General features: G+C 41.4%; 2 protein-coding genes across 4 annotated transcripts in view; one reads left to right on the top strand and one right to left on the bottom strand.

The window, feature by feature from the left end:
• LOC307044207 (uncharacterized protein) overlaps positions 1-10,114 on the bottom strand; it is a 47,841-nt gene extending 37,727 nt beyond the window's left edge. Inside the window, exons 1-5 of one of the 3 annotated variants that reach the window (XM_079689283.1) lie at positions 4,555-6,381; positions 4,413-4,463; positions 4,175-4,240; positions 4,027-4,080; positions 3,234-3,508 (exon numbers count right to left, since the gene is read on the bottom strand). In XM_079689283.1, the coding sequence (XP_079545409.1) occupies positions 3,384-3,508; positions 4,027-4,080; positions 4,175-4,240; positions 4,413-4,463; positions 4,555-6,082 (1,824 nt within the window). In that variant the 5' untranslated portion in view covers positions 6,083-6,381 and the 3' untranslated portion in view covers positions 3,234-3,383. The other 2 variants (XR_013809578.1, XR_013809577.1) reach the window with 2 other exon arrangements.
• LOC307044209 (gamma-aminobutyric acid receptor subunit pi-like) overlaps positions 1-15,800 on the top strand; it is a 241,866-nt gene that overhangs the window by 135,350 nt on the left and 90,716 nt on the right. The gene's annotated exons all lie outside the window — the stretch shown is intronic.

Consider the following 15,800-nt stretch of genomic DNA (forward strand, 5'->3'; position numbering starts at 1 on the left):
ACACACACACATACATGTTTTGCTATTTTTGTGAGGACCATGACCCAAGGGCAGGTTGTGAGGACCCCCCTTTCTGCTATAGCCACAAAGATGAAAAAAATATTTCTAACACCAGATGGGGGTAGTGAGACAGAAAGTCACTTGAAAATGTTAAAACACACATTTTCACACAAGTGGTGAATTTGGTCGGTGCTGTGAGGACCGGACAGTTGCTAGGCATATTTAAGTGTGTTTTTCCCCAGCAGTTTTGACAAGTTTTCTTCCCAAAAACATTTTATGAGCTCCATGGCTGAAGAGTACATGTGTATTTATACTTTTTTATTTGTATATGATATAGTAGTTTAGTGTCTTATTTGTTGGCAGAAAGAGTATCAGATTAGATGTACTTTGTTGATCCCAATTTGGGAATTGTTTGCGTTGCAGCAGCATTAAAGATTAGCATTGCACATAAGAGAAATTAAAAGACTAGAAATAAACAATTCTAAAATGTAAACATCACAAATAGAAATAAAACAGCATTAAAAAAGTAGAACATATACATGTTAAAATACCAATTTACTGTAAACAAAATAAATATAAAGCAGGATATTATATACATTAAGTGTGTAGGAATGGAATATTAAATTAAGTATAAATGTAAAATGTACAGTGTGAGTTTAAGTCCAGTTATCCAAAGAGATAAGAGATTGTTGAATCCTAAAACATTATTTATGTAATATTCTATAATTATATGTTTCAGTCCCTGCCTGCAGGCCCCTGTATTATTTAATTTAAAGTCTATGCCGGTGTATATGTCTCTCTCGGTTTCTTAAATCCTCACCTTCTTCTCTTCTCCCATGTTTTGTTACTAACCCTTTCTCCTCTGTCTGTGTGAGTGGTTGGTGTTGCTTTCTTGCTGTATGGATGTGGCTCCCATCTTTAGGTCTCCCAATGCTGTCCCTGGTCCTGCTGTCCCTGCATGGCCCCGCTCCTCCTGCATCCCTCACAGCCATTCCCATTTTTTCATGCATTTACATACCATATTCTGTCTTTCCTTTCTAGTCTTGATACCTCCCTTGTGTATTAAACAGTATTAAAAGCCATACTGTGTTATGTCCTAAGTATTCACTCAGGTCTTTCAGGAAACTAAGTTTGCATTCACACCTAATAGTCCTCTTCTTTGGTGTGTTAAAACATTATAAACACATATAATGACAGACTGCAGTAAGGAGGGTGTTTCACCGACGACTGGGGGCACTGATCAGATTGTACCACAACCTTTTGTTGTACACAGGGGACCAGTGAGGTGAGCAGTCACAAGCAAATATAGCCTAGCTTATAGGCCGAACCGCACCAAGCGGTTGAACGCACCAGGGTTTGATTAAACCAGACTAAACAAGGCTGGTGTGAACATGACCTAAGACAAGGTATTACTTCCTTCACAAAACAAACAATGCAAGAACCATAAATCACAGATTGATTTATTTGACAGGCGTGTTGAACTGCAGTTACAAAAACACTCACCTACTGTCCATTCACTCTAACTCTACATTAACATTTCTCTCTTCTAACTCTACATTGACTCTCTACTAACTACTTGTGTCACAGAGTGAGCCACTTTTTTTTGGTGAGATTTCGTGGAAACAACACAATATTGGAAAGGAGATTTCTACAATCTGGCAAACCAATCTTCAGGATGACATCATTTGACAGTGCTCTCCAAAACTTTCACAAATGATTTGTAAAGCCATATTCACACAGGATTATCATTACGGGACCTTATGTCATTTAGAAAGAACAGTCATGGCAGACTCATATTGGATTTAAGATCACAGACAATAACTGTAATAATAACAAATAACTAGAGGCCTCCACATAATACTAGTAACTTATGAACGTTTTCTGATTGGCCACTGGTAAAGGTTGGGCAACTCGTATTTGACCCTGAAGATTGTTGTCCTCTTTGGGGCAGTGAGAACAAGATGTGACACAACACTGACATCTACGGTGGCCTTGAAGTGCAAGTCAAAACAACATTTCACAAAACGCTACAGCATTTCAACTTATACGGAAAAGGTATTCCTTTAGGGAGAACACTTCTTGTTTGTGATTGGACAGAGCCAGCCAGAGAAGCACTGCTGTGATTGGTGGTTTTTGCTGCCAGTCAAGAAACGACGCTTCGTGATTGGTCGGCACCCGACAGCGCAACATGTCCCAACACATCAGCCGTTAGCTGTTAGCACTCAGAGCTCACAGCTCCTCATATCTGTTCAGAAACTGGACTAAAGTTAAACAAGAACAAACCACAGACTGTCTGTGTCATGGAGAATACGCTGCTTTATTTATGTCTGTAGGCCGTTGTTGTGAGTGTGGACGGAGCAGCTACAGGTTAGTTTATCCTGATCAATCCGATCTCCATTCAGAAAACACGCATTTTAAAAGGTTTTTCGCCTGCCGTCTGTCTGCAGACTTGTCACAGCATTAATTCATGGTTTTTACTAACATGTATGTTGTTACTTCGGCATCATTTTGAAACGTGTATTACAATTAAATCACGGTAAAATATGTTAATTTTGTTGTAGTCTACCATAGTATTTAAATGGAGATAAGCCCTGAATATTCGCATTGCTCTAATTGTGATTTAATTGTAATACATGTTTTAAAATGATGCCGAAGTAACTACATACTGATACCGGTTAGTAAAAACCATGAATTAATGCTGTGACAAGTCTGCAGACAGACGGCAGGAGAAACACCTTTAAAATGCGTGTTTTCTGAATGGAGATTGGATCGATCAGGCTAAACTAACGTTGTATATGCTCCGTCCACACTCACAACAACGGCCTACAGACATAAATAAAGCAGCGACTGTATTCTCCATGACACAGACAGTCTGTGGTTTGTTCTTGTTTAACTTTTGTCCAGTTTCTGAACAGATATGAGGAGCTGTGAGCTCTGAGGGCTAACAGCTAACGGCTAATGTTTTGGGACATGTTGCGCTGTCGGGTGCCGACCACTCACGAAGCGTCATTTCTTGACTGGCAGCAAAAACCACCAATCACAGCAGTGCTTCTCTGGCTGGCTCTGTCCAATCACAAACAAGAAGTGTTCTCCCTAAAGAAATACCCTTTCCGTATAAGTTGAAATGCTGTGGTGTTTCCTGAAATGTTGTTTTGACTTGCACTTCAGGGCCACCGTAGACATCACCATATTTCACACGGTGAACATGCTAGCACACAGCTGCTTATCTACACTCGGAAATATGGCGCAACATTAGCATTCATTTAGAGTCATGTATCTCTTAACAGCGGGACTTTTTTTTTTTGCTTTCAATCGTATTATGAACGTGATTTTTGATGTCTCGCCAGTTTCTATTTTTAAGTGCAGGTTCTTCATTTACGCACTCAGTGCACTTTTTTTTTACCAGGGACTTTCATCAGTGTAATCCAATTGCCAAGTTGACTCCACACAGCCTTTTTTTCTGCCTCACTCCAGGGCCTTCTTTGTTTTCCCTTCTGTACAGCAGAACCTTAATGAACAGTAAACAAAAAGACGATCACTCAATAAAAGTCAACAAATCATAGAATGAACTAAACTGCTAGCAGTCATCAACAGGGCTGACTCGTGCGTAAAAAAAATGCAGTTAGTGAGTAATAGTAAGTAAATGAGTAGGTTCAAGGAACTTAGAAAGTATATGCAATGTAAGATTGTACAATGTGATGTTATGCAAGAATGTTAGAAAGCAAATAAGTATAAAGTAGTAAAGCCTATATTTTAGTAATTAGTGAAGGTGTAGTTACACTAAAAAGTGGTACTTATTTAAATGGCAACAGTAAAAGTATTAATCATTGTAGTTGTAGCAATAGTAAACAGTAGTAGTGAGAATAAAATAGTTGCAGTACTATTTTCTGTATTAGTGTCTTAGAGTGGTTTCCAGAGTGAATACCAAGAGACCAAGTGTTTGTAATGGCCCAAGGGCTGTACAGTTAAGAGTTTAATGCAATTAAAATAAAAATGTGGTTCTAAATAGGCACCAAGCAAGCTTACCATGTGTCTTAGTTTTTGTTGGTCTTTTCACGAGAACCCGTCTTTGCTCGTCATCTAGGTGAAGAGGAAAGACGGTTTATTATACATAAACTTAGTTATATCCTTTTTTGCATTATACAATAGAAAGCTTTATATGAAACTACTGTACCATCCGAGTCGTGGGATGAATCACAAGGTTCCGGATGAAGCTTCTGCTTTTTGGCTCTGGATAGCTCTATTAAAGAGGGAAACAAACAGAAATTTAGAGCAATTTATATTGAAAAGATCTTTAAAGGTCACTGAAAATGGCAGTAAATTAGCACAGCATTTTAATAATGAACCCTGACACCTCTGTGGATAAAAGCATTAGCTAAATGAAATGTGATGTTCTGTAGTGAATTTCTTACCATCTCGTTGCCTAGGAGATGTGCCCCCTTTATCGTGTTGAGACAAAGCAACTGTAATTAAAACAAAGAGAACGTTTTTACTATTTTTATTCTACTAGTTTCCGATAAAAATGTATCAGTTCTACCAGAGATAGATACTCACTTCCTAGGTCCAAGTCAAGGTCATCTAGAGACTTCCCCTTGTACACGTTGGTGTCCATTTCTATGGCCATAAGGAGTTTACTCATCTTCGCCAGTTGCATAGTGTTTTCAGTTAAGCGGTAGTACTCCCTATGTACTCGTATGTCGTGTCCCATGAATTTAGCGACCTGATCCATCTCATGATCCTGTAAGTTCATTATCTGAATGAGTGTCGCTATTTGTTTTCTCAGCTGAGTGGAGGTCAGGGTCTCAGGATGTTTGGCGTCACACAACTGAGCAAATTTTCGGAGACAGTCCGAACCTCGGACGTTGGAGTCTGAGTTTGCTGTAGCAAAGACATAGATGTTTGTTTCTAGAATCTCATTTTCTTGCGTTCTGTTTTCAAGAAGGAAATCCAGTGAGTTGGTCATCCGCTTTGTCAGAAGCACAGGTACCTTTCGACCCCTTTTCCCTCTAATCACAACTCTTGTGAACTCCTTACTCAGGTCTCTTTCCAATTTGGAAAGGCACTGCATCACATCCTCATTCAAATCCTCTGTGTTTTTGCTGTGATAAGTATCAAGCAGCATTTTAGCTGCCTCGCCTTGGCGCCGGCGATTGAACAGTATGATTTGTGACAGGATGGTTTCACTCAGCATTCTGTAGGCTTTGGGATCAGGACCTTTGGCGAGTTTCTCGCTTGCATCTTCCTCCACGGACTTCAAATATTTCTGAAGCTTGAGTACATCCTCAGTGAGAGGAATCATTTCTTTTCTGTTCCATTTCTTTTCTTCTAAATTAGTCCTTGCCCTATGTGAAACATAATGGTTCCACTCTGAGCTGACTAGACCCAGGAAGCTCCTCACCCTGTTGGCAGCTGCCTCATCTTCTTCTTTGACGTATTGCCCTATTAATATGTCCCCAACTGTCTTCAGAGTGTGTCCAAGCTTTAGAGCAAGAGATGGCCGATCATAACGGTACTTTGCTTTTGTGTAGCCAGAAGCCTTTTTAGCTGCATCAACAGCCAACTTGAACATCGGAGGAACCAAGATATCCTGAAGTGTTTTCACCGATGTGTTAAGTGTCTTTGCAGCTATGACAAACCTTCCCATTTCCTTAATTTTTTGACTGACATATCCATCTTTAGAAGCATCGCTACCATGCTTCTCCAACAATCTGTCCCCATACTCACAGATAAGTGGATCAGATTTTACCTCCAGAGACACGTCATCATGCAGCATTCTGGAAAGTATTTTCGAACATCTCTCTGTTGCATTTCCTTTGACAGGAATGAGAAACGAAGCTGCAGCTTGGACTCTGTTCCTTTTCCGTGATTTTTCCTGAGGTAGGCCACATTTTTTTTTACAGTTAACCTCATGCTTCCACAGCTCACTTTTTACAAAAAAGCCATAGCAATAGTTGCAGGGCAAGTAGCCATGTGGATCCGCTTCTTCTGATGGTTGCCTAGAAGTCACCAACTCCCCTTGTCCTGACTGCAAAACAGCTATGTTGTGGTTGTAGTCACCCTTAAAACGAAGTTGATCCAACATCAGACGTCTTTTTTTGGAGGATTTAGGTAAGCATGTTGCTTTTGAAACTAGTTCTTCGCTGTGGTGCTTTCTTTCCAAATGACGTGCAATTTTACTTTGTGGGAGTTTGCAAAAGATGCAGTAATGCTTTTTGTCCCATTTTCTTTTGTCTCCCTTGGTGCAGCTCTTCACTGTTATTTTAGACCCCTTCTCGACATCTTCCTCACCTTTCTGTACACCATTATCATTTTGAGGGTGGCTGGTGCCAATCTTTTTTACGAGATTTTTAGCAACTATATGGACTGGCGGCTGAATTGGACCCTCACCGTTACTGCAGCCTTCGCTGTCCGAGGAGCTCTGCGAAGGGACATATTACATTACATTACATTGCATTTAGCTGACGCTTTTATCCAAAGCGACTTACAATAAGTGCATTCGACCAGGAAGATACAACCTTTAAGAAAACAGAATCATATAAGTACATCAGGTTTCATAGAGCCAAACATTTCAAGTGCTACTCAACTGGCATTTAGAAAGCCAGCCCTTTATTAGTATATAAGTGCTTTGTTAGTAATTTTATCGCTCGAAGTGGAGTCTAAAGAGATGAGTTTTCAGTTTGCGTCGGAAGATGTGTAAGCTATCTGCTGTCCTGATTTCAATGGGGAGCTCATTCCACCATTTTGGAGCCAGGATAGCAAACCCACGTGTTTTTGCTGACGGGAACTTGGGTCCCCCTCGCAGTGCGGGTGCAGCGAGCTGTTTGGCTGATGCAGAGCGGAGTGCACGTGCTGGGGTGTACGGTTTAACCATGTCCTGGATGTAGGAAGGGCCAGATCCATTCGCAGCATGGTACGCAAGTACCAGTGTCTTGAAGTGGATTCTAGCAGTTACTGGAAGCCAGTGAAGGGAGCGGAGGAGCGGTGTGGTGTGGGAGAATTTGGGAAGGTTGAAGACCAGACGAGCCGCTGCATTCTGGATGAGCTGCAGAGGTCGGATGGCACATGCAGGTAGACCAGCCAGGAGGGAGTTGCAGTAGTCTAGGCGTGAGATGACGAGAGCCTGGACCAGAATCTGCGCTGATGTCTGGGTCAGCTGGGGACGTATCCTCCTGATGTTGTAAAGCGTGTATCTGCAGCAGCGGGTTGTAGCAGCGATGTTTGCAGTGAAGGACAGTTTGTTATCTAGGACCACACCCAGATTCCTTGCAGTCTGAGTCGGGGAAACAACAGAGGTGCCGATGTTGATTGTTAGGTCAAGAGTGGGACAATCTTTTCCCGGAAGGAAGAGCAGTTCAGTCTTGTCAAGGTTGAGCTTGAGGTGATGAGCAGACATCCACCGAGAGATGTCTGCTAGGCAAGCAGAGATGCGTGCGACGACCTGGGTCTCTGAGCGGGGAAAGGACAGAATTAGTTGGGTGTCGTCAGCGTAGCAGTGGTATGAAAAACCATGCGGGCTAATGACAGACCCGAGCGAGTTTGTGTACAGGGAGAAGAGGAGGGGACCAAGAACCGAGCCCTGAGGGACCCCTGTAGTTAATTGACAAGGGTCGGACTCGGACCCTCTCCAAGTAACCCTGTAGGTGCGGTCGTTGAGGTATGAGGTGAGGAGGGAAAGTGCAGTGCCTGAAACTCCAAGTTCTTGGACAGTGCGAAGGAGGATCCGATGGTTCACCGTGTCGAATGCAGCAGACAGGTCCAGAAGGATGATGACAGAGGAGAGGGAGGCTGCTTTAGCAGTGTGCAGTTTGTCAGAGACAGCAAGGAGAGCAGTTTCTGTTGAGTGACCTGCCTTGAAACCAGACTGGTGCGGATCCAGAAGGTTGTTCTGATGGAGATAAGAGGAGAGTTGTTTAAAGACAGCGCGTTCAAGTGTTTTAGACAGGAACGGGAGGAGAGAGACGGGTCTGTAGTTAATAACATCAGACGGGTTGAGAGTGGGTTTCTTTAGGAGAGGGTTTACTCTTGCCTCCTTGAGACTGTTTGGAAAGTGACCAGAAGTTAGAGAAGTGTTGATGAAATGGGTGAGAAATGGTAGAATATCAGGAGCGATAGTCTGAAGGAGGTTTGAGGGGATAGGGTCCAGAGAACAGGTGGTAGGACGGGCAGAGGTAACGAGGGTAAGAACCTCACTTGGAGAGAGAGGGGAGAAGGAGGTCAGTGTGTGGGTGAAGGGAGGGTCTGGTGACCCAGCGGTGAGTAAAGGTGAGTCAGAAAAAGAAGAGCGAATATCATCAACCTTTTTTTCAAAATGGTTAACAAAGTCGCTTGACAGAAGGGAGGAGGGGGGAGGTGCTTTGGGGGGGTCCAAGAGGGTGGAGAAGATAGAAAATAGTTTTTTGGGATTGGAATAGGAAGATTGGATCTTATCTTGAAAGAAAGTGCTTTTTGCCTGAGAGATGGAAGCAGAGAAAGAGGAGAGGAGAGCCTGATAGGTTAGGAGGTCGTCATGGTGTTTGGATTTCCACCATTTCCGCTCTGCTGCCCGAAGGATGGTTCTATTAGCACGCAGTGCATCATTTAGCCAGGGAGCAGGAGGGGACTGACGAGCCGGCCGCGATGTGAGAGGACAGAGAAAGTCCAGAGAGGATGAGAGAGTCGAGAGGAGAGTTTTTGCAGCAGCGTTTGGAGGCAGGAGTTGGAACGAGTCAGAGGAAGGGAGGGCTGAGAGCACCGATGAGGTAAAGGTAGAGGGGGAGAGGGAACGGAGGTTACGGCGGACAGGAGCAGAGTTAGAAGAGATGAGGTTGTTATGTTTGGAAAGGGGTAGAGAGAATGAAATGAAGAAGTGATCGGAGGTGTGGAGCGGGTTTACAGAGAGGTTAGAAGTAGAGCAGTTCCTTGAGAATATGAGATCAAGGACATTGCCAGCTTTATGAGTTGGTGGGGATGGAGACAGTGAGAAAGCAAAGGTGGTTAACAGAGATGTTAGTTCAGATATCTTCCCTGTCTGGAGGTTGAAATCGCCGAGAAGTACAGCGGGAGGGCCAGTTTCAGGGATGTGTGAGAGGAGATTATCTAACTCCTCCAAGAAGTCCCCCAAGGCGCCTGGTGGACGGTAGAGAACAACAATGGTTAATTGTATAGGATGGGTTACTGTGACGGCATGGAATTCAAAGGTGGAAGGAGTGAAATTAGGTAGCTTGAAGAGGGAAAAGCTCCATTTGGGAGAGAGCAGGAGACCAGTGCCACCTCCTCTGCCAGAGGGTCTGGGTGTATGGGAGAAGGAATATGCTGTGGAGAGAGCTGCTGGGGTGGATGTGTTGGATGGAGTGATCCAGGTCTCCGTGAGAGCAAGGAAATCCAGAGACTGCAGGGAAGCGTAGCCAGAGATGAAGTCAGCCTTAGGAACAGCTGACTGGCAGTTCCACAGGCCCCCTGAAACGAGATGTTGGATCTCAGTGGAGTATGTGGGATAGACGAGAGCAGGCCGGTGAGATCTAGGAGAAACACGGGGCCAGTGATAATTGCGAGAAGACACATGAACAGGAATGCAGAAAATACACATGATTATAGCATGAGGGGCTAGAGAACCCAAGAGAATTGAATAAAACTAAATAACACCAGCGATACTTGGCGCAATCAGAGTAGGATTTGCCTCCTCTTTGCCTCCCACGTGACTCACACAGGACTCTTAATGTCTTTGTCAGTCTTACTCACACAGGACTCTTAATGTCTTTGTCAGTCTTCGTCAAGCTGACGCTGAAGCTGACGCTCCAGGAAAATGCAACTTAAGATGGATACCTGATTGCTCAGTTCTCACAGCTTTGGGGGCACGCCCCTGTAATTAGTTAACTATTTTCTGCTGATGGGCGACAGCAGAGTCTTCCTGCCTATTGAAATGCACACTTGAGGGGCGTGACTCACTGAGACCTGAGTTACGCCTGGAGTTGAGCAGATCTGAGATTTTAAAAATCTCTCAGAAATCGCCGTTTTAGCTACAATAACTACAGAACAATTATACAGAGTAGAATAAATGAAACAGAGAAGTCTATTTAAACAAGAATATAACTTACAGTGATTGCTGAGTCAGTATCGATAGTGTCCTCGCCGATTCTGGAAGCACACTGAGTTAATCTGATTTGAAATGCGCTATTTAAAATGTTTTTGCACTTCCCGCAATCAGCAGATTCTTCCTGCCTATTGAAATGCACACTTGAGGGGCGTGACTCACTGAGACCTGAGTTACGCCTGGAGTTGAGCAGATCTGAGATTTTAAAATCTCTCAGAAATCGCCGTTTTAGCTACAATAACTACAGAACAATTATACAGAGTAGAATAAATGAAACAGAGAAGTCTATTTAAACAAGAATATAACTTACAGTGATTGCTGAGTCAGTATCGATAGTGTCCTCGCCGATTCTGGAAGCACACTGAGTTAATCTGATTTGAAATGCGCTATTTAAAATGTTTTTGCACTTCCCGCAATCAGCAGAGTCTTCCTGCCTATTGAAATGCACACTTGAGGGGCGTGACTCACTGAGACCTGAGTTACGCCTGGAGTTGAGCAGATCTGAGATTTTAAAATCTCTCAGAAATCGCCGTTTTAGCTACAATAACTACAGAACAATTATACAGAGTAGAATAAATGAAACAGAGAAGTCTATTTAAACAAGAATATAACTTACAGTGATTGCTGAGTCAGTATCGATAGTGTCCTCGCCGATTCTGGAAGCACACTGAGTTAATCTGATTTGAAATGCGCTATTTAAAATGTTTTTGCACTTCCCGCAATCAGCAGAGTCTTCCTGCCTATTGAAATGCACACTTGAGGGGCGTGACTCACCGAGACCTGAGTTACGCCTGGAGTTGAGCAGATCTGAGATTTTAAAATCTCTCAGAAATCGCCGTTTTAGCTACAATAACTACAGAACAATTATACAGAGTAGAATAAATGAAACAGAGAAGTCTATTTAAACAAGAATATAACTTACAGTGATTGCTGAGTCAGTATCGATAGTGTCCTCGCCGATTCTGGAAGCACACTGAGTTAATCTGATTTGAAATGCGCTATTTAAAATGTTTTTGCACTTCCCGCAATCAGCAGAGTCTTCCTGCCTATTGAAATGCACACTTGAGGGGCGTGACTCACTGAGACCTGAGTTACGCCTGGAGTATTCGCCTGGACATATTCGCTGCATTCATCACCTGAGTCAGAGTCCTCATCGGTACCAACATTCTGTAAAAAGAAAAAGTTTGACAGATACTATCAAAATCAGTTGGAAACATCATAGTACTAATCTCTTCTTTAAAAGCAATACTTTAGTTTTTAAACCCATGATAAAAAACGATATCTATTTTCATGATTCAAAGACAAAACATTTTTTATTTCACACTAAGTTGCCCCAATGCAAGTGTATATTTAAGCTATCAAACATTTGCAAGGTTGGACTGTCTTTGTCAACTGAACTGTCACAAATTGATAGCCTACTTTAAGCTTCAAATAAATATCAGTGGCCATTATTAACAATCCAGCTAGACCCTCTTGCACGATACAGGTGACGATTAATAGTGCCTTTACGGTAATAGCCTAGTACAAGAGTACAATAATGCATGTTTTTCTGATATCTTTGAGTAATATTTAACATAAGTCCTTAATAAGGCTGACACTGTTGGACTCAGTACTAGTTTGACTGCTACCAGAAATAAAATGAAGTACTTATACTGTACTTTTTTTGTTGGTACATTTCTCTACTAACTCTACTTCTCTTACTCTTTTAACTCTATTTCTCCCTCTCTCGTCTGTATCAGCAGGTTCTGGATGAAGCCTCTTGTGCTCGGGTCGTGAGAGCTCTGTTAAGAGATAAACGAACATCAGACATTAAGAGTTACTTTAACATTAGAATGATCTTTCATGCCATTTGCAAAGGCAATCAATAATGACAGCAATCAGTATTTATTTCCTGTACAAACTTATAACACTTCACAAAAACAACAAATGAACTACATAGTAATACAAAAGCAACCACCTGATAAACATATTGTCATGTCCTTTTAATTGGTTGGCAAACTTTAATAATATAAGCCCTATACATTAAGGGCTTTTTGGAAGGGATTTCCCGGGGTATAAAGAGTAGAGATATGAACACAAGACAGTAATATGCTTGTGAGAAAGAACAACCGTTCATTGAGACAGTGATGGACAATGAGGTTAACGTGTTTGTCACTGTCAAATATTAGTGAGCTAAAATCTGCTTTCTTTGATTCTGTTTACCTAAATTAACTCAATGGGCCGCCCACCTTATTACATGGCTGGTACCATGAGAAAAGGACCACAACCACCCAGTGGAGTGATCAATGGTGCAGGGAACTAGTAACAGGAATGCAAACTCATCAGGTATGAAAAAGGTGACAAGGATCCGAGCCCCCTCCCGACCCCACGGAATATCGGCTTTAAAATTAGGATTAACAGAGGATTTTAGCAGTCAGAACAACTAAAGCAGCAGTGTTAATAATAACAGAAACGCCACATCTAAAAGAAATATATAAAGGCATTTATTTTAATCTTTAATCGCCTCTGGAATCTCTGACCCCTCTCCTTTAGACGAACATAGAGGGGAATAAAAAAAGCAACAGAACAATGTAATTGAGTGCCACATGACATAGATTTAAGTAACTTTCATCAACGTGTTTAAATGCCATGACATTTTTATTTGTCATTTTGTTTCCATTTTTAGTCAGCATTTCAATACAACTGTGACCTACCCTCATCCAAAATGTCAGTGTCATCCATGTCTGTATCTCTTGTGTCTTTGGGCCCATCAGCAGCGGCACAGGCACCCTGACAGAAACAACAGATCTGTTTATATTTCGAATATGTAGCCAAACCTATAGCCACTCAATCAAAAGCCAGCTAACAGTCCATATGTTAAGAAAAAATTCAAGATGCTGGAACAGGAGATCATAGTCTAACATTCAGGCATTTAAGATATATTACATTTGCTCATGCTAAACATTAAGAAAGGTTAGACACATCATAATAGTTAGGCTGACATATTAGTAGATGGATTTGTGCTAAAGTAAATGTCCTGGCTAAACAACCAACAGAAAATCTCTGGCGCCGCCCATGTTTGTAGGGCTGCACGAGTATGGCCAAAAGTATGCTGTACATTTCACTGTAAACGATTGAATCAACACCAAATTCGGTGTTATTATGACCGATCATAACTCAGCTTTATGCACACACACATATATTTAGCATGGTTTAGGAAACGGGCTCCGTGTTACAGAACGGGTCGGGGGTTTGGCTGCTCCTTGCAGACTCTCTGCACTGAGGAGTCCGTGCGGCGGGGGAGAGGGGCTGCGGGCTGTGACTCCTGATCGGCGCAGACACACGTTGCCGATAGATAAAACATTTTAGATGTTAGAGTCTTGCCTTAATAATTTTAGATGTCAGGTTAAAAAACGCATGCATTTTTGCATTCATATTCTATATATTTTACATGAAACACCATACATTAAAATAAGACTTAAAAAGACTTATGCTTTTGTTCTGCTCTTACATGCTAACATTAGCTTAATTTAGAGTTTAGCCTAGCCCCAGCAGTTCCACTCATGCCGGAGAATGCTAAAACATTAAACAACCTAACATAGTTAAAATATATAAAATATCACTTACCTGGAGCAGTTGTGTGGGTTTTTCCTGCTGTAATTTCATACTAATTGCTGTATTGCTTCTTTCACACACCATGTGGAGCTGCTTCCGTCTCAGTAATCTTCTTCTGTGCCGATCGATGTTTGTAATGATGCGTTCAGGTGCAGATGTAAAGTACAATGCATCTTCATGTTGGAGTTTGCAAAATGTTTCAAAACCAAAATGCTTCTTATGAAGTGAATTTCTCTCACTTGAAATAACTAACCCTAATAAGATTTTTTAAGGAGAGATTAATTAACATAGTTTAGAAACTGTAATAGGGACTTCTTACTGAGTCGGGGACAGTAAAACTGTAATTTTTGTATTACATGAATGCAGCATTAGCTGCTCTGAAGTTTTAGCGCCAAATATAGTACTCAATTGCTCTGCAGGTTCATCATGCGCCTGAATGTCTGGATTAACCACTCCCCTCCCCCCACCCTGATCTGGACTTCACCCCTGAAACACATGCACAGAGGAACATGCAGTATGGTTTAAATGCATTCTGAGCAATATCTCAACAGAACTTAAAATCTATTTTACTCTCTATCTTTTGTTTGATAAAAATTAGTGCACAGTTGTATACACACACACACATATATCTATATATATATATTTCCATTTACCATTTATACAATTTTCGTGACATTTTAAATTATAATATTATTTAATAACTATATATATATTAAGAATGAACAGGGTCAGTAAAACAGTATCATCTATCCATCAATCTATCTATCTATCCATCTATCTATCCATCTATCTATCCATCTATCCATCTATCCATCTATCTATCTATCCATCCATCTATCTATCTATCTATCCATCCATCCATCCATCCATCCATCCATCTATCTATCCATCTATCCATCTATCCATCTATCAATCTATCTATCTATCTGTCTATATATTGACAATGCATTTAATGATTAATATCTTGTTATTATTCTATTAACCTTGCAGGACAATTTGATGTTATTTGAATTTTCACAATTTCTATGATTTTACCTTCAGAGGATTGCCTCATTCGATTATTGAAAATATTAGAGCTATCTCTGAAAACAAACCCCTTTTACTAATGTATAAAAAGTAATACCTAACTATCTAATATGCTTCCTTAATACGATGCCATTATATACAGGTCCAAATGTTCAATGGCTCATTGATACCCTTGATAAATGAAAAAAGTGTGTTTAACCCTTGTAGTGAGAACTGCTGCTGGTCTAATATGAAAGTACTTTGATATAGTTCAAATCAGACCAGCAGTAATTTCCTTGAGAATTGATCCAGACCAATCTCAAGTACAGACATAATTTTATGATGGTTATCAGAGATAAGAGGTCCAACTTGAGCCTTTGGAATCTGAGGCTAGTTGATGGTCAAATGCAAAGAGAAAGAGAAAGAGGGAGAGAGTGTTATGAAAGTGTGAGAGAGGGAGAATCGGAGCAAAAAGTTACAATAGCAACGATTCAGAAGCCGTGAATTAAGCAAGCAAATATTTTAGCCGACACAACCAAGTACAGAAAATCGAGTAACAGAGCCATTAGTGTATATTTAATAGTTCGACACAACTGTAAGCACAACAACATGTAGGTTATTTAAAGTAGAGTATGAAGCGAATGGGGCCTTTTTGAGTGCCACTTGGAGACGTGGACGTGCAGGGAAAGCGCGCAGAGAAATGTGCACGTGAATCATTTTGTTGAATTTCTGAATGGAGATCTGATCGATTAGACTAAGCTGCTCCGTCAACACTCACAACACCGTCCAGCATAAATAAAGCAGTGACTGTATCCGCCATACCTCAGACAGTCTTTGGTTTGTACATTTATAACTTTTCTCCAGTTTCTGAACAGATATGAGGAGCTGTGATCTCTGTGTGCTAACAGCTAACAGTTCATGGCTAACAGCTAACGGCTAACAGTTAATGGCTGCTGTTTTAGTTTTGTGGTGTCAAGTTCCTTGTCTGGATGGAATATCTGTGAACGACTCAGGTGTGAATGCCATGTCAGACTTGGACAAGACCTTCCTGAATTGTGTTGATTGAGGAAATCTGCTTGCCTAAAAAACGGCTTGGATCATCTCCACCATCCTGTAAACATAGATGATATGT

Source organism: Notothenia rossii, assembly GCF_949606895.1.
Source record: "Notothenia rossii genome assembly, chromosome: 6".
Classification (NCBI taxonomy): Eukaryota; Metazoa; Chordata; class Actinopteri; order Perciformes; family Nototheniidae; genus Notothenia; species Notothenia rossii.